The following is a 27,208-nucleotide window of genomic DNA, read 5'->3' as shown; positions in this document are numbered from 1 at the left end:
ATAAGCTTTTTATCCACCAACTTCAGGGACAACACTTCATCTTCGTGGCGCCACGTTTGTTAATTTTTCAACGAATGGGTTTGTGCGTGGACAGTGACAAAGAAACAGGGGAAAGGGTCTCCCAAAAATACCAATTGCCCGCGCTGCGCACTGTATTTATCATAATTGTTTCTTAGTTTTTACACTTAATAAAGGAGAAAAAACAAGGAACCGCCTTTCCTCATAAAATAAGGCCTATACTATAGTATAAACAAAGGTAAGAAAAAAATAATCATCCTGAGGGTAGGTAATTGTTTTCCAGTTCAAGGCTTGTAATTGTCTTCCAGTGTGACCAAGAAAAGACTCAACGGACTTTATATTTCTCACTGATTTTTAGGTTTTGTTAATTTTTCTACTTTTCGGTGTAATTGTTCGATTGGGAATCATGATCAAGGGTCGGTGGCTCGGTTTTAGGCATCAGCACTGAACGGCAGCGCATTAATAGTAAATAGTAAAGGGCGCCCTCAATAGTTGATGCAGCTTCAGTGAGCACTGTACAATGCATAAATGCTGTTCTGAGTACTGATAGTGATACATGTACATGCATGACATGTACATGCTGTGTAGCAAATCAGAACGGACGAAAAAGCATGATCTTTTAAAGACAGGATGTCATTTTTCGAAGGTTTAGGTTCAGCAGTTGAAAAAACCACGGTTGTGCTTGATATCGGCGCTGCCTATACAAAGTAAGAATCCTTAGATCTATTTCAAATTGATTGTAGGCAAGCACATTCATTCATGTCCTAATTCGTTATGCGCCTATATCATGCCTATCATGTCTATCAAGTATCATTGTTTCCCCCACCTCTCCCCGGGCTGCCCCACCCATGGGATCTAAATTCCAATACGAAATTACACAGAGACAGTCCAGTAAATTGGCAACATTTATGAGGCTATGTTCCTGATGAATAACCAGGAATTAGCATGAAATTTCCAGCGTGCTAGACTCATGACATGGCACCAGGGAGATTAGCCAGTTATCATGGTTACTGGCAAATCTCCCCATGTCATGAGCCTAGTACGCTGGCAGTTTCCAGCTAACCAGGAATATAGTAATTTGGTTGCAATCCCTGGATTATAATGGCTTTACACTAATGTTTTGCTATCATGTTTGCCTTTTTTCCTAGAATTGGTTTTGCCAATGAAACAGGGCCACGTGCGATCATCGCTTCTTCTGTGAAGCAGCCACGCTCTGGTACATTAGTCAAAGTATGGGACTTCTCCAACTCGGAGGAGCTGTATGATGTCTTGGTGGACTTTCTCCATGTGGTGTACTTCCGGTGAGTAACACTGCACTGTACATTTCTGCTGACACAAGTACATGTACATTGTACAATGTACGCACCCTCAGCAGCACATTTGCACATTAACCTTTAACGATTATTACACTCTGGGATAAACTCAGTAGAAAAATGCCTGTAAGTCTGTGGAGATAATGGTAACAGAATCTGCAATTATAAATATGAAAATTGGACCAAATAACAAAAACCAGAAAAAACCATCTCTGTCAGATCAAACACAAAACCTTTCCATCTTTGGACAGCACGTGCGTCGTTTTTGACATGCACGTCAATTTTTTTTTGGCAGTAGCTATAACAGCGCCCTCTATTGTCGCCCCACCTCAAATTTTCGCGGGCAGCTCGACTCCAAATGATGGAGGGCATCAATGCAAATGATGGAGGATGCCAAGGTGTATGAGGACGCAAACAAAGCAGTACCCACCTTGTCAGTACAATCCAAGCTTGAAGAAGAAAAAAAATACATCGCCGCATCATTCTGGAACTTTGGTCTGACCAGAGACCGACTATTTTGGGGGGGAGGGGGGCCAAAACTGCTGTAAAACTTGGTTTAGTCTAGAGATTGTGGAATTTTGTATGTGTACTTCTACACATATGTACATGTACATATACTTAAAATCAGAGCAAGAACCTTTCTTCAACTTTTCAGGATCCCCGGGATTTTAAGAATGGTGAATTGTTTATCAAATCTTAGTTTACGCAGGCACAGTTTGAACATCAAACTTTCTTCGTAACCCTAACTCCCTAGGCATTTTTGCTAGGATGCAACCTCAGTTCTGCAAAATCCTCAAACAGTCTCGGCCTCAATCCTGCAAAATCCTCCGTTATTTCTTGAATGTGGTCCTTGGAGGGGTGACCACTGCCCCAATCCTGCAAAATCCGCCAGCAGTCACTGTCAATATGTTGAGGCAGAGCCAGTGACATCCTGGAGCAGTGCGGAGAATTTCAAGCATAATCTAGGCCCAAATTTATGCACGGCTGAGCATGAAGAACACAATGTCCGGCCCATAGCCTAGACACAGAACATCCCCCGAAATCAGCCACATATTTTTGCCATAAAGCCTCAATCCTGCAAAATCCTCCTTTTGAAAAGAGGATTTCGGATTATTTGGGAAGGTTAGGGTTAATAATTACTGCTCCCACACTTTGTGTGTTTGAACCTTTTCTGTTATTGTTTATCTACAGCATCCATTTGCTGCTGTAAATTTGAAAACGTTGTGATTATTTTAATCATTCAAAATGACGGAGCAAGTTTCATTTTACTATGATTTGCAGGCACTTGCTGGTAAATCCCAGAGACAGACGACTGGTCATCGTTGAATCTGTGCTCTGTCCATCGCAGTTCAGGGAAACTCTGGCCAGAGTTCTCTTCAAGCACTATGAGGTATAGTAGTTTTACGAGGCCAAAAGGTTTGAGATCACAATTAGGCAGTGTTTGCAGTTGAGTCACTTGAGTCGAACGTGAGTCCGAGTCTCGACTCAACTGGGTTGAATCCGAATCTGAGGCTTGAGTCATGGATCGAAAGGAATCTAAGACACACAACGGTCGAATAATCTAAGACACACATCACCAGCTTCCAATAGCTTCATACCCATCACTACCAATAAAAACTGTTATAAATTTGCATTCATCCCTCGCACGATCGTCGATTGGAACGCTATACCAGAACCCATCACTACAATCCAAGACGAAGAACTTCAAGGAAGCAGTGTACACAACTACCTAAGCCAGCAAAACAAATAACTCATCTTTTCTCTGCAATTTCATCAAGCGCACCGAACCCTGCCCGGTTGGCCCCTATATTTAGGGGTGTTGGGCAGTGTTACAACAAGACAAGATTTGGCTCAAGTCCGAGTCTGAGTCACGAGTTGTTTGATTCAAGTCCGAGTCCAAGTCACAGTTGTACAAAGTGGATGTGCACTGACATGGACACACATGCTTGCGATGTAAGTGATGCAGGAAATAGGGAGGGGCGCTTTTTAATAACAATCATTACTAGTTGCAACATCAACTGGAGAGCGGTACAGTTCATGTGCTCAACGTTCTTAGGCGCTATTTAACATTACTTTCGGAAAGTAAACATGTTTTCAAAGGTACTTTTTTTGGTAAAAAAAATATGTGACTTGGGGTTTAGAGTCCTTAGCATAAAGTCTGAGTTATGGTCTTGTCTTTTGCCGATATGACTAGAGTCGAGTCTGAGTTATCAAAATTGCGACTCAAGATGGACTCAGTCTGAGTCCTGAACTTGAGTCCTACCATACAACACTGCAGTTAGGATACATTGCAGTGTACTGCAGTGAGATACATTACCATGCTTGCATACGGGTTGTATGCATTCTTACATACCGGTACATGTACAAACATTTAACTTTTGGCAAATTGTAAAACACTTAGTTGGTCGAAGGGATCTTGAGTATGCATGAACCGGGCCCAGTCGTGGTACATGTACAGTGTCAAAATTAATTGGCTTCTCATGCTAGTCACCAGATTAGTATGTAAGTTTGTATGCGTGTGTTAGTTAAGTGCTTGAAAACTATGCCACCTCATTTCTTAGTTAAGATTTCTCATTTCTGTAGTTTTGTAGCACAGTTTGCTGATACAAAGTAATTGTGTAATGCTGCAGGTTTGCTTTTACAGTCCAGAATCCATCAGAATCAAAGAAAACCCCATGTTGGATTTTTGCAGATTTGGGAAGTTAAATTCTGTTCATTTGTTTGTTTTATCGGCAGGTGCCTTCCATTCTCTTTGCTCCGTCTCATCTCCTGGCACTCTTCACCCTCGGCGTCGACACAGCGCTTGTCCTAGACTCTGGCTACTCAGAAACCATTGTACTACCAATATCCTTTGTCATAAGTCACACAATGAATCTGTTAATCCTTCTACTCTACAAAGCCTTCAGAACTTGCAGTACTAAGAATCTACATGTAGTCCGAAAATTTGGGACTCTCAATACTGTGTATGAGAGTCCCAAAACTTGGGGTATTAAAAACATGCAAAACAAGAAAATAGACTGGCACCTAAAACAACCAGTCCAACACGGCTTCAGTACTGCATCAATCGACCATGCCAAAAGAATTTAAGAAACATGTGGCATGAAGCGGGAGCTAGTCTCAATTTACTACACATTTCTCCATAGTCAAGCCACCAGACTATTGACACTGAATGAAGAGGTCAGTCTTTTCAAATAGTTGGACCATGGTTGGACATGTACCAGTCTAGTATTTAAACCCATTTTGAAATCACTTGACTTCCCTCTCATGTTCAAAAAGTGCAGAAAAGTCTCCTTTAAAAATTGAATTGAGTCTGCAAACTTCGTTGGTGAAATACTGAGGACATTTTCTTTGCCCCAGTGGAATTTTTGGAGAAGTTTGCTGGCTAAACTGTGAGTAAAGTGAACCTGATTTAGTTATGCACATTTCAGAGCACTCCAGAGCCCTGTCTGCTAAGAATCATGATGTACTGAGCAGTAGCGCTGTGCATTTGAACCGGGTACCCAAGTACCCGACCGCTGATGTCAGGAACCTGCGGTTGTTCCAGATTTACGGGATGGGGTACCTGTAACCAACTTTACAAATTACTTAGTAACTTTACAGACAGTGAAAGAGAAAGGTTTTGAATGCCATTTGTTGGGAATTTTCAAAATGAAAACCAGGCTACATGGAAAACCAAAACAGATTTCGGGTTTACGTGTATTTGAACACGCAACAGATAATGCCAGCAAAAGTTGCACTTTACACCATAAAGCTATAAAGCCCTTCAGACGACTTCCGGGATTTGAATTTTTGGGTGTGGTTTCTTTTACGGGTACCTATGTACCCGTGTTTTACTTCAATCGGGTACCCGGTTCCTGTACTACCTGTAAATGCACACCACTACTGACTTCACCCATCAGAATATGGAAGGGTTTGTAGTAGGCCTGTTGGCCTGTCGTGCTGCATGGCAGTTACACGGCATGGTGTCAAACGTTGTGCGCTTACCGCGCCAAATCAAATTCAAGTCCAACTTGGGCTAAAGGCGTATTTGGAATGCGCATGCGTTGTCACATATCGTCGCGTCAGTGCAACAAGGTCGTAACTCCATTCTGCAGCAAAGTAGTATTCGCTCGAATATGAATACGAATACGCTCCGTGCAACAAGGTCGTATCTCGACGTCCATTGACTTTGCGTGTACATCCGGGTTATTTTAATCGAGATACAACCTTTTGACATTCTAAAACTCGCGTTTTGCATTCATAACTCCATTCTGCAACAAAGTCGTATCTTGCGTGAATACACTTCGTGCAACATGTTTGTATCTCGACGTCCATTGACTTTGCGTGTACATCCGGGTTATTTTAAGCGAGATTCGACCTTTTGACATTCTGAAACTCGCGTTTTGCGTCGTTCGTGCCATTTTAGGAGATACGACCTTGTTGCACTGACGCGACGATATGAGGAAACATTTTCAAGCAAATGGACCATCTCGCATTGTAAGTCATGTGTCTAGAATGAAACTGAATGTGGCCTTTGACACTTGAAATGTCTTCTTGAACCTTTATCTGAGTATGCTTCAAGAACTGTCTGAAACCATCCGTCATTTCCCACCAGCCTTTGGCATGATCGAGGGCTATTTATGACAGTTAGGCCCCCTACATCGCGACTTGATAAAAGAAGTGAAAGAAGAATACACAACGTGACTGATCTCTTCCTCAATAAGGCAACACCAAAAAAAAGTCCCCGGTTTCTGGTATGGAGCTTGCCCAAAAGGCGGTGCGGCGATGCAGCTTTTTTTTTTAACTGTTTTTTTTTGCTTCAAGTGTCGGCTGATGACTGCAAATGGTGCCCGTCTAAACTTAGTGCAAATATATGGGAGTCCAGAGAGGCCACATTAAGCTTATTCTCAATCATAACCCCATCTAAAAACACGTTAAAATTGTGCAGCAGCAGGATTCCAGTCAAACCAGTGAGTTTGGCAGTTTTGATACATCATTTTTTATTGAAATTTTTTTTTTCATTTTGCCGCATGGCTACGGCGACGCGCGCGCATACCAGAAACCGGAGACTTTTTGGGGGGGCCTAAACTGTGTATGAAGAGTGACTGCTGCATGAGTCTCCTCTTTCTGGCAGCTTTGATAGTATTACACATCGCAAAGTTCAGCCACTGTCTTGCTTGTCCGTCGTGTTGTCTGGTAATTAAATGCGACTGCTCTGTGATTAATATTCAACGAATGCACTCAAACGAATTCAGACACAATTTTCCTTGACTGTAATGATGTGCAGGTCTATGAAGGTGTGCCCATTATTAAGGGTGTCCAGGCCCTGCCACTGGGAGCCAGTGCAATTCACAGGTTAGTACAACACTGTAATGTTACTTCACCCAAAAGATTCCCAACATTTTCAAACAAGTTTTGGATGATGGTCGTTTTAGTTAGTGATTTTTGGCGGGCAGATTACAAAAGACATTGAAATTCAAGTGGAATGCCCTATTGTCCACTACAGGCAGATGTTTCTTATATTTTCCCCCGTATATTATAAACAAAAAGGGGGGGGGGGGCTGTGGTCCAATGGTTATGATGTTCGACTCGTGTGCCGTGGTACCAAGCTCAAATCCTGATGAGGAACATGGTCCTTGTGCTCTTGAGCAAGGTACTTTACCATTATTGCTTCGTCCTTCGGATGGGACATAAAGCCATAGGTCCTGTTTGTTGTGTTATGCACGTTAAAGAACCCAGTAACACTTATCGCAAAGAGAAGAGGTTTGCCCCGTTGTTTCTGGCTGTGGCTGTAGTATGCGCCACAGCACCTTGTACATAATGGGTCTCATATTTCTCATAAAAATTTCATTTACCTGTCTTTAGAAAGTAATTTCCAGCGCCTTGAGTACCTAATTGTTGGTAGATACGTGCGCTATATAAGACTCCGGTATTGTCATTATTAAAAGGACTCCAGAAACTGCCATTGATGTAACTACCAATTACATTATGAAATGAAAATTGATTTTTGAGGTTTACATTTTTGTATATTTAGCAATTTGCAAGCGAGACTATTGGAAGAAGGAGTGGTGAAGGGTGAGGGGAATGGAGAGAGACCCTTATCGTCAGTCATGAGCACCATCCCCGAGGAGACACTAGAGGACATCAAAGGTGGGTAATAGCAGACTATTGACTGGCTTAGGGGGAAATATTTAGCAATATGCAAGTGAGACTGTTGGAAGAAGGAGTGGTGAAGGGTGAGGGGAATGGAGAGAGACCCCTATCGTCAGTCATGAGCACCATCCCTGATGAGGAGACACTAGAGGACATCAAAGGTGGGTAAAAGCAGACTATTGACTGGCTAAGGGGGAAATATTTAGCAATTTGCAAGTGAGACTGTTGGAAGAAGGAGTAGTGAAGGGTGAGGGGAATGGAGAGAGACCCCTATCGTCAGTCATGAGCACCATCCCTGAGGAGACACTAGAGGACATCAAAGGTGGGTAATAGCAGACTATTGACTGGCTTAGGGGGAAGTATTTAGCAATATGCAAGTGAGACTGTTGGAAGAAGGAGTGGTGAAGGGTGATGTGAATGGAGAAAGACCCCTATCGTCAGTCATGAGCACCATCCCTGAGGAGACACTAGAGGACATCAAAGGTGGGTAATAGCAGACTATTGACTGGCTTAGGGGGAAATATTTAGCAATTTGCAAGTGAGACTCGTGAAAGAAGGAGTGGTGAAGGGCGAGGGGAATGGAGAGAGACCCCTATTGTCAGTCATGAGCACCATCCCTGAGGAGACACTAGAGGACATCAAAGGTGGGTAATAGCAGACTATTGACTGGCTTAGGGGGAAATATTTAGCAATTTGCAAGTGAGACTGTTGGAAGAAGGAGTGGTGAAGGGTGAGGGGAATGGAGAGAGACCCCTATCGTCAGTCATGAGCACCATCCCCGAGGAGACACTAGAGGACATCAAAGGTGGGTAATAGCAGACTATTGACTGGCTTAGGGGGAAATATTTAGCAATTTGCAAGTGAGACTGTTGGAAGAAGGAGTGGTGAAGGGTGAGGGGAATGGAGAGAGACCCCTATCGTCAATCATGAGCACCATCCCTGAGGAGACACTAGAGGACATCAAAGGTGGGTAATAGCAGACTATTGACTGGCTTAGGGGGAAATATTTAGCAATTTGCAAGTGAGACTGTTGGAAGAAGGAGTGGTGAAGGGTGAGGGGAATGGAGAGAGACCCCTATCGTCAGTCATGAGCACCATCCCTGAGGAGACACTAGAGGACATCAAAGGTGGGTAATAGCAGACTATTGACTGGTTTAGGGGGAAATATTTAGCAATTTGCAAGTGAGACTGTTGGAAGAAGGAGTGGTGAAGGGTGAGGGGAATGGAGAGAGGCCTTTATCTTCAGTCATGAGCACCATCCCTGAGGAGACACTAGAGGACATCAAAGGTGGGTAATAGCAGACTATTGACTGGCTTAGGGGGAAATATTAAGGAGGAAATATTTGTGACCTGTCACCCCGAAATGAGCTTTAAAGCTACAGTCCATCATTGGCAGCTATCCAAAAAGTAAGTGACGTAATTATTATTGAAAAACATACTTGGTTGAAAGATGATAAGGGAAATTATTCTTTCTGGCACACTGTTATTTTGAAGAAATCAACGAAAGAAGGCCTTTCCAATGATACATCTCAAGACTTAAGAACTATCCTATGAAATCAGTTACGCACTTTTGCCATGTAACCTCCATCCACCAAATTCCTCCACTTTGGCAAAGAGGATTTTGAAGGATTGAGGGCGGTTTAGTCTGAGTATCACCCGTTATCCACAGAGCCATCTCCTGTCTAACGTGTATGTCAAAGCATGCAGATTTATGCAAGCCGCGCGCCAGCCAATCGAAGTCGACTTTTCTAAATCGTGATGTCATTTCATCCCAAAATCAGGACTAACGCTGTGATTGGTCAATTCGAATGCAGTGTTTTGTAATACAACAACAGCTGGGAGCGCATTCACGTAACATGATACCGAGCGCCGCGCGCCTTGATTGGTCAATCCGAATGCAGCGTTTTGTGATACAATAGCCCCCCCGGCTATGCGTAACATGATACCGAGCGCCGTGTGCTGTGACATTTTTTTTTTTAAATCCATGTCTATGATGCGCAACGGTTGAATGACCGAAGACCCGATAGACCTATAGAAAGCGCCTGCTGATTGGTCAAAATCCAGGAAGTCAAGAGGCGGGGTCTTCCCTAATTAATCAGCAAATCTGTTCGCGCATAAAAGACTAGGGCGGTTAAGGTTAATAGACACATTGTGTAGACCACATGCAAGAAAAATTTCCAGAGAATAGTAATTCTGAATCAATTGAAAAGAATTTGGAGTGATGTGGGATCAGCTTTACTAGGCTTGGCTTATCTTGTTTGCACATTTTGTTTTCCAGTGAGAACCTGTTTTGTGACCAACATGGACCGAATACAGCTCATCCAACACAGCATTCTCCAGTCAGATCCAAGCAAGGTAAAAAATTTCTTTGAAAGAGTTTCAATCATATTTCATGCCAACTGCAGGAGTCTAATTTTTTAATTCTATATGTGGACTTCCAAGTTGGCTGAGGCCAGAAACATCGATACAAATATTGTGGAATTCATAACTTTAATTTTAAGAAATTTTGTTGAAGAAATAAGAAAATAAATAATCTATCACATGTCGTTCCCAATCTTTGCTGTGGCATTACTGATGCAAAATATTAAAGCCGGAGTCCATCATTTGCAGCCATCCGAAAAAGTAACTGGCGTATTATTGTTGAAAAACATACTTGGGTGAAAGAGAGTAAGTGGACTAAACTCCCTGTGAAATTAATCTTTCTGGCAAGCTATCATTTTGAAGTAATCAACGAAAGAAGGCCTTTCCAATGGTGCGTCTTAAGACGCACCTTAGGAAAATTTAAATTAGTAGTTCGTTTTGTTATTCGGCACAGCGCGCACAAGCATTGGCACGATGCACAGGCGCGCGCGGTAGTGCGCAACATCGCGTATAGCTGCAATTCAAAACAATTTAAAACATGATTCAGCAACTTTTGATTTGAAATTGAGATCTTAGAATGCTGTTTTTCTCGGAATATACAGCTGAAGCTGAGCTGAAAATTCATCAGGTTAGTTGTTCAGTATCCTTCATTAGATTTTGAACACTTTTGTTGCTCCAGACGAAAAAATGCACAAATTACAAATGATGGACTATATCTTTAAACCAAAAACCCAGCACATTAAAATAGAGAGCCCTTGAAATTTGAAATGCGATTGACAAATGAAATGCGAGTGACAAATGAAATGCGACAGATGATACCACTTTCTATTATAAGAATGCAGACAGAGAAGCTCTTAAATGGTAATATTGAGGGAAGTGCATGTACATGCACTACATACATGTATGCCTATTGTCTTAGGCCTATAGAAGGCCGCCATCATTTGTGGTACCCATGATGCATTGCACCTCGATAAGAACAGTTCCGAGTTTGATTTTATTGAACAGTCTGAACCTACACGTATAAAACTTGTTGGTTAATAGTTGAAAGTCTATTTGGTGAAATAATTCATGCTCCTGCTGCTAAGGTTGTAAGTTAATTCAAATAGTACATGAATGGATGAACACAATTTATTCTTTAACAACTTACTGACTTAAGTATAGGATTGCAGAAACAAGAGAGCTAGTGCCTTTGCGGCTGCGGATTATTAAATTACAGTACATTTATGTAAACATTTCACAAAATACTTCTTTTTTATTGTAATTAATATTTTGAGTCTTTTCAAACAACCTTTATATGTAAAGGTTGTTTAAAAAGACTTAGCCAAGACTTGATAAGAATTTTGGAGGAAAAGCTTCATTTTGTTCACAACTTAATTAACAGACAAACTTAAATGCAAGTGACAGAAATTTATGCGAGTGACGGCACTTTTCCTCTCTAACTTAAAGGGAATATACAACATTTGCAAACATCAACAAATAGAACCACCAAGTTTTTACGAAAAACCTTACTAGGATTTGGTTAATGACAGTCTAAAGCATCCTGTAAAATTATGGCACCTGGTGTGAAGTCATTTTCAAGAAAATAGTATTTTTGTATAAATTTCCAACCGTGGTCGGCCGACCACCGTTGGAAAAACCCAACTATTTTTCAACTACTGCTCCAAATTTACCACTTTTTTTCAGTTAAAATTGTGTTTGCTATTGGTTACATGTTCATGAACAGGTGCAGGCCAGCTGGACTGGTTCCCTTACCTTACAATTTTCCGGCATCTATAAATTGATCCATTTCATCTTTAGTGGAGTCAGGGAACCAGACTACTTGAACATTTTTGTTTTTCTTGGCTTTTCCAGCATTTCCGAACACAAAACTTCAAACATGTCAGTGTAACACATGTATTATACTATCCCCTCAAATAGTTCATTTTTGAAAATTACAGCAAAAGCCAATGATGTACATTCCCTTAAAAATACTTTTTTTTATTCATTGTAATTAGTATTTTGGGCACACTCAAAAAGGTTCATAAAGGTTGTTTGACAAGACATAGCCAAGACTTGATAAGAATTGTGGAGGAAAAGCTGCATTTTGTTCACAACTTAATGAATGGACAAACTGAAATGCAAGTGACGGCACTAAGAGTGACGACGCTTTTCCCCTCTAACTTACATGTACATATACAGTTAGTTGTTGAAGATATTTGTTACCCTCATTTATACTTAGGGGGAATATACATCATTTGCTTTTGCTGTAATTTTCAGAAATGGATGGAATTGGGGGGTTGGAAATACATGTATATAGCAAATATAGTTACACTGACTTTTGTGAGGTTTTGGGTTCAAAAATGCTATAAAAACCAAGAAAAAACGATCATTTTCCTGTAGTCTGGTTCCCTGACTCCATATAAGTAAAAACAGAGCAGTTTACATACATTGGGGATTTGTAAGGTCAGGGAACCAGTCTAGCTGGCTCGTATCCGTTCATAGGTTTGTAATCGATTACAAACAAGTGCGATGGTCAATTGGGGCCAGTATTTGAAAAAAAGCTAGTTGTTTCCAACGCTGATCGGCCGATCAGCGTTGGAAATTGATACAAAAATACCACTTTTCTAGAAAATGACAGTATACCAGGTGCCATGATTTTACAGGATGCTTTACACTGTCATTCACTAACAGTCCAGCAAGGTATTTCAAAATGATTTGGTAGTTTTATATTTTGATGTTTGCAAATGTTGTATTTTCCCTTTAAGTATGGTAGGTATCGGTATCTTATTACCATTTGGTTGTGGGACATTTGGTTTGAGGAAACTTTTCAATTAAAACCAAAATAATTTTTGGCTCGTCCATTTCACGAAATGTGAGTGGCGGTTTTGTCCAACGGTGCCATGCTCATATTTAGTATCATTTAATTTTCTTACTGGATAGGGTTAATGTCTTATATATTGAGTATTTCCATAGCAAAAATGAAAGAGTATTTTAATTTATTGCAAAAAGTACACAACTAAGATTGTAAAAGGATGCAAATAAGTGTAATGCGAGTGATGCTGGAATCACCCTGATACTTTTTGCTCATAATGATCACTTGAATCTACATGTACGACTATAACTTTTCACCTAAATCTTTTTAAAGAATAACTACAATGTACACATTCATTCTCACAAAGACAACAAGATAATGAAAGCATGCTCAATGTACAAGCAGAAAGGTTCTTTTCATTAAAATAAAAAGATCATGAATGTACTTACTGAATTGTGTTCTTGAGGTGATTGAGTTCATAAATGTACACTTTTACCCGATTCTATTTTACAGTCCACGTCCATGGTTAATTTCTTGTACATTTCTGTTTGAAGTCGTTAATAGCATACATGCGTTTTATTGTTCCTGTGCATGTAGTGTGCGGGCTAAATGCAGTTGCGTCAATAACATTGAAAGCTACTTTACAAAGTGTAGTCATGAAGTTTCAACAGTAACACAATTTTTGCATCATTTCATCTCAATCAAGGATTTGTTCTGAGAGGTTTTTTTTTACAATGCGCTGATAAAACTAAAGGTATGTTTTAGGGGGGGGGCAAGTCCATATTCATGTGACGTTTGGCTGTTCAATTCAAGGTTTCATACTCTGCCAATGTCTGTTACACTTTTCTGTCGGTTAGCATAGCTTGACTCAGAATTCATAGTACATGCAGTCCTCCAAATTTGCCCAAAACTTGCCGTCATCAACCTGGGACGCGGTGGCGTTGTTGAGTTGGCAGCTTTGCCCCAGCAGATTGAAGGAGCGACAGTCGGGATCCTTGTAGCAGGCGACGCAGCACATCAGCGGGTGTGACAGCTGCATTTCCTTGTAGGCGTGGCCCAACAGACATCTAGGTTGGTGTTGGTCGGCATTGACGCTGTTGACGGCAGTGCAGTGCAGAGATGGGGTGCATGCCTCCAAGCGCCGCTCGCACAGGATGTGTCTCCGCCCATTGCAGTCTTCCATCTTCCACTTAATCCCCAAATCACGGTTGTGGATCGCACACCTGGTGTTGCCATCAGCTGCCTGGACATCCCACCCATCATCCCCTCCGCACTGCCAGCCTTGGCCTGCCCCTTTCAGACAGCCGAGCCAGATGTGTTTGGCTCCCTCCCCATCCACTTCCGACTGGCGCATCATCGAGATGAAGTCATTTTCCTCCTTGCTGTTAGGCACCACCAGCCCACTGCCGAGACTACGACACTTCTGTATGCTGTTAGACCAGGTGGTTCGCCTGTGTTTGGGAGAAGGAACCATGTAGCAGGACTGACCATACTGTGTCCATTCTTTCGGACAGGTTTGGCAGATTGCATCAATGGTGATAACAACAATCCCTTGTATCGAAAACCAGCACAAGAAGATTTTGAAGTTGTTGCCGAACATTTTTGAAGAAGTGAAGATGTCTTATTTTGCAGAAGAAAAAAATGTCTTATTTTGCAGAAGGAAAGTTCTTCATGAGCTACTTCTCAGTACCACCCTTAGTACCGTAGCTGTCTCTTATGAAATGCCGGTACATATCTTGCCAAGTGACTATTATGAAGCACACACAGCTCGTATTGCTTTTATCCAAATATGGATCATGAAGCCCACAGGGCTCGTGTTGCTTTTTATCCAAATTTGGATCACGAGGCCTTTGTTCAAATTTGGATCAATATGAGGCTACCTTCACAGTCATTTAAAATTGCAATTTTGTCCCTCTTTTGAGGATTTTTTACAAAAACACTTAATAACTTTTGCCATAGTCAGATAGTAGCGTCGTTCTAATGCATTCAAAACTGATGCGTGTTTTGCAGTTATTGATTTTCTTTTGTGCAGCTCTAGCTCATAAATTCAAATCAGTACCCTGTTCAAGGTAATTCCAAATTAAATCCAATTACTGTCCTCAACTTCATGAAAATAAGTCACAGGCATTTATCAATGTTAATTGTTAATTTTTGTCTGGAAATTTTTAAATATTGAATTGTGTTTTGTGGATGATGGGTATTATAGCAACCTGAAAACTCCTTGTTGATGGGTGTAAGGTTATGTGGGAAGATTTAGACAAATTTTGCGACGATCAATATTTTGAAAGTTAAAAAAAATCAAAAGATATTTACTAATCCTGATGTTACCGGTATGTGGTTTTACTGTTTGTCAAAAGCCACACTTTGGTCGGGAGCCATTGTTAGGCAAAAAAAAAAAATAGTCGGTCTCTGGTCAGCGCGCGCGTCGATTTTAATCATGCGCGTCAACCTTTTTTTTTTCTTCAAATTGTCCACGGTAGCTACAACAGCGCCCTCTATTGCCGCACCTCCTCAAATTTACGTACCAATGAATGGGGAAATTGCACCAAAGCAAATGATGGGAGGCACAAAGGCAAATTATGGAGGACACCAATTATATGAAAACACAAAAAAGCAAAAAATAGTACCCACCTTGTCTGTACAATCCAAGCTTGAAAAAAAAAAAGCAAAAAAAAACTTCAAAAAAAACCCGCGTCGCCGCATCAATTCTGGAACTTTGGTCTAACCAGAGACCGACTATTTTTTTTTTAGGCCTTATGCATGATTTGAGAGATTCCACAAGGAAAAGGCTTATTAGCTGAAACTTCTCCTTTAATATCAGTCAAATATCAGCCACCGCTACCAGTTCTTTGTATCATTTTAACAAGCCTTTGTCAATTTTCGACCCGTTGTAGGTGCTGCAAATCCTGATCTGCGGCTAGTTTAGGCTTGCGCATGTTTAACTTTTTAACATTTTGAAATGGAATATATTCAAATATTTGATGAGGTCCAAGTTTGAATACTAAATTATTCAATAATGCACAGACCTATTTGAATAAAGCAACTTCTTTTTGATACGTTTTACTCATAATGATACTTGAATCTATGAAGTCCTTCAACTTTTTTCACTTTAATCTATTTAAAGAATAGTACATTCATTCTCACAAAGACAAGAAGATAATGAAAGCATGCTCAATGTACAAGCAAAAAGGTTCTTTTCATTGCAGTAGAAAGATCATAGTACATGTATACATGTACATGTACTTACAGAATTTTGTTCTTGATGTGATTGAGTTCATAAATGTGCACTTTTACCTGATTCTATTTTAAAGTCCACATGTACATGTACATGTATGGTTAATTTCCTGTACTTTTCCTTTTGAAGTCCTTGAAAGCACATTTGTTTTATTGTTCTTGTACATTTAGTCTGCATGCTAAATACAGAACATTGAAAGCTACCAGTACCTTTGCTGTACAAAGGTGTAGTCATGAAGTTGTAACAGGAACATAATTTTTGCATCATCGTAAGCAAGGAGTTGTTCTGAGAAGTTCTATTTGGAGTCTTGGACAATGCGCTGATAGAACTACAGGTGTGTCGGGAGGGCAACTCCCTATTCATGTGATGTTTGGTTGTTCAATTATGAAAGGTTTCATACTATGCCAATGTTAAACAGAGATGGGGTGCATGCCTCCAAGCGCCGCTCGCACAGGATGTGTCTCTGCCGGTTGCAGCCTTCCATCTCCCACTTAATGCTGAAATCAGGGTCGTGGACCTCACACATGGTGTTGCCATCAGCTGCCTGGACATCCCACCCATCATCTCCTCAGCACTGCCAGCCTTTGTCTTACCAAAACATTTTTGAAGAAACGAAGATGTCTTATTCGCAGAAGGAAAAAATTCTTATTTGCAGAAGAAAAGTTGCTCATTAATTACTTCTCAGTACCATCCTTGTCATTTGTAGAGTCTCTCATGGAATACCGGTACACTTCTTTTTGATACATTTTACTTATAATGACGCTTGAATCTATGAAGTCTTATAACTTTTTTCACTTTAATCTACCGGGGTATTTTAAAAATAACTACACATTCATTCTCACAAAGACAAGAAGATAATGAAAGCATGCTCAGTGTACAAGCAGAAAGATCATAGTATGTAGGTACTTACAGAATTGTGTTCTTGATGTGATTGAGTTCATAATGTACACCTTTACCCGATTCTATTTTAAAGTCCACATGTACAGTTAATTTCCTGTACATTTCCGTTTGACCTCCTTGATAGCATGTGTTTTATTGTTCCTGTGCATGTAGTCTGCAGGCTAAATACAGAACATTGAAAGCTACTGGTACCTTTACTGTACAAAGGTGTAGTCATGAAGTTGTAATAGTAACAGAATTTTTGCATCATCGTAAGCAAGGATTTGTTCTGAGAAGTTGTATTTGGAGTCTTGGACAATGCGCTGATAGAACTACAGGTGTTGGGAGGGCAACTCCGTACTCATGTGACGTTTGGTTGTTTAATTACACATGTATGAAAGGTTTCATACTCTGCCAATGTCAGTTACACTTTTTAGGCAGTTAGCATTTAGCTTGACTCAGAATTCATTGTACAAGCAGTCCTCCACTGCTGCTAAACGCTTGCCGTTGTCAACCTGGGACGCGGTGGCGTTGTTGAGCTGGCAGCTTTGCCCCAGCAGATTGAAGGAGCGACAGTCGGGATCCTTGTAGCAAGCGACGCAGCACATCAGCGGGTGTGACAACTGCATTTCCTTGTAGGCGTGGCCCAGCAGACATCTGGGTTGGTGTTGGTCGGCATTGACGCTGTTGGCGGCGGTGCAGCGCAGAGATGGGGTGCATGCCTCCAAGCGCCGCTCGCACAGGATGTGTCTCTGCCGGTTGCAGCCTTCCATCTCCCACTTAATGCTGAAATCAGGGTCATGGACCGCACACATGGTGTTGCCATCAGCTGCCTGGACATCCCACCCATCATCTCCTCCGCACTGCCAGCCTTTGTCTTACCAAAGCATTTTTGAAGAAGCGAAGATGTCTTATTCGCAGAAGGAAAAAATTCTTATTTGCAGAAGAAAAGTTGCTCATTAATTACTTCTCAGTACCATCCTTGGCATTTGTAGAGTCTCTCATGGAGTACCGGTACACTTCTTTTTGATACATTTTACTTATAATGACGCTTGAATCTATGAAGTCTTATAACTTTTTTCACTTTAATCTACCGGGGTATTTTAAAAATAACTACACATTCATTCTCACAAAGACAAGAAGATAATGAAAGCATGCTCAATGTACAAGCAGAAAGATCATAGTATGTAGGTACTTACAGAATTGTGTTCTTGATGTGATTGAGTTCATAATGTACACCTTTACCCGATTCTATTTTAAAGTCCACATGTACAGTTAATTTCCTGTACTTTTCCGTTTGAACTCCTTGATAGCATGTGTTTTATTGTTCCTGTACATGTAGTCTGCATGCTAAATACAGAACATTGAAAGCTACAGGTACCTTTACTGTACAAAGGTGTAGTCATGAAGTTGTAACAGTAACAGAATTTTTGCATCATCGTAAGCAAGGATTTATTCTGAGAAGTTGTATTTGGAGTCTTGGACAATGCGCTGATAGAACTACAGGTGTTGGGAGGGCAACTCCGTACTCATGTGACGTTTAGTTGTTTAATTATGAAAGGTTTCATACTATGCCAATGTCAGTTACACTTTTTAGGCAGTTAGCATTTAGCTTGACTCAGAATTCATAGTACAAGCAGTCCTCCACTGCTGCTAAACGCTTGCCGTTGTCAACCTGGGACGCGGTGGCGTTGTTGAGTTGGCAGCTTTGCCCCAGCAGATTGAAGGAGCGACAGTCGGGATCCTTGTAGCAAGCGACGCAGCACATCAGCGGGTGTGACATCTGCAATTCCTTGTAGGCGAGGCCCAGCAGACATCTGGGTTGGTGTTGGTCGGCATTGACGCTGTTGGCGGCGGTGCAGCGCAGAGATGGGGTGCATGCCTCCAAGCGCCGCTCGCACAGGATGTGTTTCCGCTCGTTGCAGCCTTCCATCTCCCACTTAATGCTGAAATCAGGGTCGTGGACCGCACACATGGTGTTGCCATCAGCTGCCTGGACATCCCACCCATCATCCCCTCCGCACTGCCAGCCTTGTTCTTCCCCTTTCAGACAGCCGAGCCAGATGTTTTTCTTCACCCCATCCACTTCCAAATGGCGCATCGTCGAGATGAAGTCATTTTCCTCCATGCTGTTAGGCACCACCAGCCCACTACCGAGGCTTCGACACTTCTCAATGCTGTTTGACCAGGTGGCTCTCTTGTCTTTGGGAGAAGGAACCATGTAGCAGGACTGGCCATACTGTGTCCATTCTTTTGAACAGGTTTGGCAAATTGCATCAACGGTGATCACAACAATCCCTTGTATCAAAAACCAGCATAAGAAGATTTTGAAGTTGTTGCCGAACATTTTTCCAGAAGGAAAGATTTCTTATTTTGCAGAAGGAAAGTTGCTCATTGGCTACTTCTGAGTCCCACCCTTGGCAATTGTAGCTACCTCTCACAATACCGGTACATATTTTAACCAAGTGACTGTTATGTAGCACACACGGCTATAGTTGTTGCTTATTAGCCAAATTTGGATCATGAAGCGCACGCGGCTTGTGTTGCCTTTTATCCAAATTTGGATCAATATGAGGCTGCCTAGATATTTGGCCTACCTTCACTGTCGTTGAAATTTGCAATTTCGTCCCTCTTTCATTGTTTTTTTTAGTAAAACACTAAATTACTGTTGCCATGGCACTGTCCTTCTAATGCGTTCAAAGCTGATCAATGCGTGTTTTGCAGTTATTGATTTTCTTTTATGCAGCCCAAGCTTATAAAATTTGAGTCATAACCCTATTCAAGGTAATTTCAAATTAAATCAAATTGCTGTCCTTCTTAAACTTGGTAAAAATAAGTCAGCATTTTTTGGTACATTTTCAGGACTTCATGGATTATCTGTTGGTGTTTCCCATAAAATCATGGAATATGCGGCTGGATAAATTTATGCTTGAACTGACTAGTCGAATGTGCACTCGAAATTCGGAGAGGATACATGCACAAAAATGCATGTGGAGAAGACGTGCACAAAACTTGTGTGCACTTCTTGTTGTTTCCATTCCTAACCACACTACAAAATGATACAGCAGAAGATATACATACACATGTAGACCGTTGAGTTATTTCTATATACAGTCGAATCTCGTTAATATGAACTCGTTTGGACCTAGCCAAATTGTTTGTTATATCAGAATTTTGTATTAAGAGGAACATCAGTCCCATTCATTGTGCACATAAATGCACAGGCGGGACTAAGGCTTTTTGTTTGTTCTTACCAGAATTTTGTATTAACAGAGTTTGTAGTACGAGATTCAACTGTACATTGGAAGTACTGTGTGAATAATAATAATAATAACAGGTTCTTATATAGCGCTTTTAACTAAGATCAAAGCGCTTTACATTATTATTACCCCTAATCATTGGGCCAATTAAACATTCCATATACCATCTCAGCTCCCTGGGGAGTATACAGCTCGATGCTGCCTGTTAGGCGCAAGGAAGCTAATTCAATCACAATAACCATCACTGCCCTCATACCGTAGGTACCCATTTACTCCTGGGTGGAGAGAAGCAATGAGTGACAAAGTGCCTTGCTCAAGGGCACACACACCATGACCCCGCCAGGACTCGAACCCACAACCTGCAGCTTTACCCACAGACCACGAATCAGTGCCCTTAACCACGAGGCCACAGGGGTGACCATGAGAGAAACTCTAGTTTTCTGGTCACTCAGAGACAGTGTAACAGACTTTTGTCACAATCACTGTCTGACCGCTTTGTTACACCATTTGTTTGTGGCTTTCATTGTTTCATTTGTGGGGGAAATAAAGCCAAAAGACGTGGTTTTATACATTAAACAAGTCTACAAATTTGTCGAATTTGAACGGATTTTTAAAAACGCTGGCATTTTGGAACTTGACATTCAGAAATCTGGCATGATTTCAAAATCGAAATTTCAGAAGTACATATTGTATTGGTAAATGAATAACCATTGAGTTTGCATGTTTTTGTACATGTATGTTTGTTCAGAATATTCAGAATTATAAACTAGAGTAATACAAATGGAAGACAACTTTAGTATTAAACGATAGAGGGCTAAAGTCTGGTTACATGTACCGGTACTTGCATTATCATTTGAGTACTTATAAAACTACAAAATATTGGAAATACAACCAACATACCGGTACCGGTACTTCTGATATCGCTCTTCTCTATTTACTTTAAAGGTAGAGTCCATCATTTGCAGCCATCCGAGAAGTAACTGGCGTAATTATTGTTGAAAAACTAACTTGGTTGAAAGATAGTAAGGGGACTAAACTCCCTGTGAAATTATTCTTTCTGGGAAGCTGTCATTTTGAAGTAATCAACGAAAGAAGGCATTTCCAACGGTGATTCTTAAGAAGCACCGTAGGAAAATTTAAATTAGTAGTTCATTTTGTTATTCAGCGAAGCGCGCACAAGTATTCGAACGACGCACACGCGCGCGCGGTTGTTATAATTCGTCGGATCAGTGCGCGACGTCGCGTATGGTTGCAATTCAAAACAATTCAAAACATGATTCAGCAACTTTTGATTTGAAATTGAGATCTTAGAATGCTGTTTTTCTCGGAATGTACAGCTGAAGCTTAGCTGAAACTTCATCAGGTTAGTTGCTCAGTATCCTTCATTAGATTTTGAACTCTTTTGTTGCTTCAAACGAACAAAATGCACAAATTACAAATGATGGACTATACCTTTAAACACAAACAAAAATAAACAAAAACAAGGTGCGAGGAAGTCTAGGAATGAGTATTGAAGTTTAGCATGAAATTGCCTACATGTAAATCCGTATTAGCTGTCATCATCAGAGGATGTACATTGTACATTGCATTAACCTTTGCCAATCCATGGTCGGCTTTTTGTGAATCACGGATTGGCAAACTATGGAATTTCAGCGTTGCAAATATGAGAAATAGGTATACCATGTTAATGTTTCCGCATGTATGTACATTGTATCACAGGGTTGTTGAAAATACAGAATATCAACAAACACTCCCAAAGACTTAAAGCTATAGTCCATCATTTGCAGCCATCTGAAAAGTAACTGGCGTAATTATTGTTGAAAAACAAACTTGGTTGAAAGATAGTAAGGGAACTAAACTCCCTGTGAAATTACTCTTTCTGGGAAGCTGTCATTTTGAAGTAATCAACGAAAGAAGGCCTTTCCAACGTTGCGTCTTAAGACGCACCGTAGGAAAATTGAAATTAGTAGTTCGTTTTGTTATTCGGCGAAGCGTGCGCAAGCATTGGTACAATGCACATACGCGTGCGTGGTTGCTACAATTTGTCAGATCAGTGCGCGACGTCGCGTATACATGTAGCTGCAATTCAAAACAATTCAAAACATGATTCAGTAACTTTTGATTTGAAATTGAGATCCTAAAATGCTGTTTTTCTCGGAATATACAGCTGTAGCTGAGCTGAAACTTCACCAGGTTAGTTGTTCAGTATCCTTCAGTAGATTGTGAACACTTTTGTTGCTTCAAACGAACAAAATGCACAAATTACAAATGATGGACTATTTCTTTAATAACAATGCTTCTTTTGTATATTATGAGGGTGTTTGTCAGCTTTGGCAAAATCTTTTGCCCACCACGATATCGCTATCGCCGATGGCAATTTTTTAATCATATCGAAATATCGAAATTTTCAAATATGAGGAATGATATTGAAAAGGCGTCAGATTATCGTCAAAATAAATCTCCTGTTTTGCCCTTTTTCTTTGTGTTTAACGTTTGCGTTTAACGTTTAAAAATAGCGCAAAATGCCAAAGGGCGTCCCTTTGTGCTCTGCGTTTGCTGGAACTCACGGTCTCCTTATGTAAAACCTCAAAAGAAACTGCCTGTTCTGGACAAACTCTCAGTGCTGAGATTTGTATTAAAAAGTTTGAGCAATATGCTCCAGAGAAATTGGGACTTGAACTTGTTTATTTTTTTTTTAATCAAATTGTCATCTTTATGGGCTTTAACTTTTACATGGGATAGTAGATCAAATATTCTCAATATTGGATTTCCGATATATTCGATTATTGCAAATTCTGATATTGAAGGTGCTAACTACGGCTTAAATGTATGCCCTTGTGGCAACCCTTACAAACTGCCGCTTAAAGGTACAGTCCATCATTTGTAATTTGTGCTTCGTTTAAAGCAACAAACGTACTCAAAATCTAAAGAAGGGTGCTGAACTACTAACCTGATGAAGTTTAAGATCAGCTTCAGCTGTGTATTCTGAGAAAAACAACATTCTAGGAACTCAATTTCATATCAAAAGTTGCTGAATCATGTTTTGAAGTACAATATATGTAGGCCTGAATTCAGCGTCTGAGACACGTTCTCCTTGAGCCGATTGCAGCTACATGATGTCGCGCACTGAACCGACGTATTCTAGCAACCGCGCGCACGTATGCGTCGTGTCAACGCTTGCGCGCTTCACCGAATAAAAAAAACAAACTCCTAACTGAAATTTCCAACGATGCATCTTTCGTTGATTTCTTCAAAATGACAGCTAGCCAGAAAGAATAATTTCACAGGGAGTTTAGCCCCATTACTATCCTTAAACCAAATAAGATTTTCAACACTATTTACGTCAGTTACTTTTTCTCTGCAAATAATGGACTATACCTTTTGAACTTCAACAGGTTAGGTTAGGTTTTGAGCATTCTTCTTTTCATTTTGATTGGTGTTATTATTGGAAACGAGCAAAAAAGAGTGAAGAGCCAAATGATACTTATGCCTTTAAAATGTCCTTCTTTCCCTTCTTCCAGAGGCCCGCTCCTCCTGCAGCTGTTGAGTACCCGTTAGATGGAGGCAAGATCCTAACTATCAGCGGAGACATCAGAGAGACGGCCTGCGAGGTTCTCTTTGATCAAGATAACGAGGAAACCTCGGTCGCGACGCTTATCTTAGACTCCATTCTCAAGGTACGTAAACCCAAACTTGCACTCGTCAAAAAGACTAATAAACAATAATTTGGTCAGTAACTCTTTTGGATAGCTGCAAATGATCTACTATAACTTTAAGTGTACACAAACCTGTAGCATTTTTTTTGCATCAGGTTCATTAAAAACCCTGTAGCCTCAATCCTGCAAAATCTTCCGATTGGCCTCATGGAAATAATAGCATATAGCCTCATCCTGCAAATTCCTCCATTATTTCTTTAATGTGGTCCTCGGAGGGGTGACCACTGTCTGAATCCTGCAAAATCCTGCGGCAGTGACTTTCAATATGTTGAGGCTTGGCCAGTGGCACCCTCGACATGCTGGAGCAATACGGAGGATTTCAAGCATAATCTAGGTCAAATTTCCGCATGGCTGAGCAAAAACAGCACAAGGTCCGGCCCAAGACCTTGACAAGTGCATCTTACAAAATCAGTAATGCCTTTTTGCCATGTAACTTCAATCCTCCAAATTCCTCCACTTTGGCAAAGGATTTTGAAGGATTCATGGCTGTTAGGGTTAACCAAACCGGTAGTTGCAAGAGTCCCTCACAGTCCCTTGCAACTTTCTTGTTGTAACCGTTGATGAGGGGATGCTAAATGCTTGGAGCTCATAAGAATCTGTTTATTCTCCTCAGTGTCCGATTGACATGCGCCGGACCCTTGCCAGTAACCTGGTGACCGTCGGGGGGACATCCATGCTGCAGGGCTTCAACCATCGCCTGCTGGCTGAGCTGAGGGAGCTCCTGCAGAAGCCACGGTATAAGGAGGAGCTGGCGGTGGGCAAGTTTAAGATCCACGATCCGCCGTCGCAGGCTAACTACACTGCATGGCTGGGAGGTGAGTAGGGTCTCATAACTCATTCAAACATGTTCTGATGCTCAAATTTCTGGTTAAATTGTGTATTCTTCAGGACTACAGTGCTACTGCCTTAAAATATTTCACCTGACCGTATGTATAGAGGGGCCTCATAGCCAAGCGGTTACAACATGGAGCTACGGAGTGGAAGGTTGGCGGTTCGAATCCCATTCGGACCAAAAACTGGAAAACTCTCTCTGACGACCCAACAGTAAAATGGGTACCTGAATCGTTCAGGGAAGGTAAGACAGCGAGAGGAGAGGACTAGGCCCCGCCACTCATATGCTGCGCCCAAGACACAGTGGACCTCTAACATCCCACTGCCCCGACGGCCAGAAATGGCTATGGGACCTTACCTTGCCTACCTGACCATATGTATGTTAACAGACTGGAATGGTGGAACGAGGGGTGAAATTTGTCAGGATTTGTTCCTCATTGCAGGATTTTTTAAAAATCCCTTTGAAATCTGAAACAAAAATTTGAAAGTTGAACAAAGAAATTGACTGGAACAGGGTTTGAACCTGCGACCTCCGGATTGCCCCACCAGTGCTTTACCAGCCCTTAGTTGGCGGTTCCCCAGTTTGCCAATGTCTTTGTTCTTGGGCACTAGTCACAAGCCCGAACCCGTATATATGCCATGTAGCCAGGGATCACGCCCTAAGTCATGATGCTAGCAACATCAACAATGCTCAAAACACGTACAGTTGTAGTTGAGTTTTCAGAGCACTAGCCCACACTGCCTGGGCCTGAATTATGTCGAAAACATTTCAGTCTAAGTCCTATTCCAATATAAGCTGTGTGTTTCTTGCTTTTCATTGTCCAAACTGTATTTTTAAGTCATCAAAATAATTCTGCAAACCTGGGCTTACAGAAGATAAAACTTAAGTGAAAAAATTGAACTACTGGTAGCACAGTCATGTTTGAGGTGCCGCATGCAGACTTGTCAAATGCCTTCACCAACTCAGAATGCACTTATAGTACAAAATTTGACTTATCATTCCACATTTCTTCTGACAAAAACACAGAAAAGGCTGATGTTTGACCATCAATTTAACCGTCTGAGTTTGTGTACTTATGTACAGTGGAAAGTCGCTAAACTGAACACTGCTTCAGCGAACATTCTGCTGTACCGAACATCGTCCTTGGTTCCTGATTTTTGTGTACTAACGCACCGAACATTGTTGTTGAAAATTGTCGACAGAAGAGTGATAAGTGGCTGTTATTTTCCCAAGGAATAGAAGGGGAAAGCCACCCATTGCTGTAGGTATTAAGCTCAAAACTGTGTAATGACATAATTCAGTAGTCGGCACGTGTTCAAAGTCGTCTTTCAGTAACTACCAAGGCGTGCAGGGTGAAGTTATGAAGGGCGCTATTTATTGAAAAGTGAGCACCGGAGCACCCGCAGCTTAAAATCGCTATACCGAATGATCGCTATTACGAACAATTTCTGTGGATCCTGCAGTGTTTGTTATAGCGGCATTCCTCCGTAATGTATTGTATTGCCTCATTATTTTAAAGTCTATTTTTTCCTCCCTGTTTCCGATTCGACTCCTGTAGGTGCAATATTTGGGGCGTTGGAGATCCTCAGCTACAGGTCTCTGACCAAGGACGCCTATCTCAAGTTTGGCCGGGTGCCTGATTGGTGCTCCCTGGACCAGACCCCTCTGGAGGTAGACCCATTGTCTAAGGACAAGACTCCACGTCGGCTATTCCGGGATTCCATGGACCGTCAGGGCAGCATAGACAAGTAATCAGTAGGCTGTGTTTGTGATGAGGGGGTACGTTTTCATGACTGTCACTTAACCTAACCCTGCCAGACGCAACACAGTGCATCAGGTGGAAAAGTCTGGTGCACTTTGATGCATTCAGCTACCAACACGAGTGTATAAACGGCCAGTTTCTGAAACAATGAGAGCTAATCCCATTGACCAATGCCACAGTTGTATCCTGCTGCATTCGGTGACCACAGACTCTGAGGCAGTTAGGCCTTGAGACTTTTGACCTGATGGATCTACACTGGGCAGGCGTGTCACTTAGACAAGTGTTGCATGTTGCTGTGTTTGGCAGGGTTTCTAGACCAAAAACCCCTGGAGAGTTGGAGTTATAAGCCTGGTTTCCATATCAACGTTAAGCTTATGCGGACTGCGCAGACAGTACGCGGAATCGTCGGCAAAGTTGAACCGGGTTCAACTTTGTCGATCGTCTGCGAGATAGTTTGCATCTGTCTGGGTTGTCGGTGACATTTGCGGATGAAATGTTTCCATATGTCTCTGTTGCAGTTTGGGTCTTGTTGGCATTGCTCTCTGCATTTCTTAACTCGATATAGAAACTAGGCTTTAGTGCTGTGATCATAAGCTACATGTATATTAAATTACTAGAGCGCTGACTCATGTACAAAATGATGCCTGCTGGGCGCATTCATGTTTGTGCACAAACGTATGGGAAACTTGAAATTTTGTACGTCTTTTGCACATCTATTTGCATCTGCAGTTGTATTCTATCCAGGTGCGTTATCGAAGCTGAAACGCCCAAAACCGAAACGCACGATCAGCACATGAGCGTTTAATTTTGCTATACGCTAACAGCCCAATTATGCGTGTCTCTGCTGCAGATGATTACCGTGACTTTTTTTTAAAACCGTCGTGACGCGCTTAAGTTGTTTGCGTATGT

At 41.4% G+C, this 27,208-nt stretch overlaps 1 protein-coding gene across 2 annotated transcripts; it reads left to right on the top strand.

The window, feature by feature from the left end:
- Positions 1-556: 556 nt before the first annotated feature.
- Positions 557-26,785, top strand: LOC119736618 (actin-related protein 10-like). Of its 2 annotated transcripts, none has more exons than XM_038210633.1 (10): positions 557-725; positions 1,167-1,319; positions 2,613-2,721; positions 4,068-4,175; positions 6,598-6,665; positions 8,153-8,268; positions 9,742-9,818; positions 23,511-23,666; positions 24,319-24,520; positions 26,096-26,785. In XM_038210633.1, the coding sequence occupies exons 1-10, from the start codon at positions 649-651 to the stop codon at positions 26,287-26,289; spliced, it is 1,260 nt and encodes a 419-aa protein (XP_038066561.1). In that variant the 5' UTR covers positions 557-648; the 3' UTR covers positions 26,290-26,785. The 2 variants fall into 2 exon arrangements, with proteins under 2 accessions (XP_038066561.1, XP_038066568.1); XM_038210640.1 differs by lacking the exon at positions 8,153-8,268 and adding an exon at positions 7,345-7,460.
- The last annotated feature ends 423 nt before the right edge of the window (positions 26,786-27,208 follow it).

This window comes from Patiria miniata, unplaced genomic scaffold, assembly GCF_015706575.1.
Source record: "Patiria miniata isolate m_02_andy unplaced genomic scaffold, ASM1570657v1 HiC_scaffold_10, whole genome shotgun sequence".
NCBI classification, from domain to species: Eukaryota; Metazoa; Echinodermata; class Asteroidea; order Valvatida; family Asterinidae; genus Patiria; species Patiria miniata.
The sequence above is the reverse complement of the archived record's forward strand: the minus strand, read 5'-3'. Positions and strand labels throughout refer to the sequence as shown.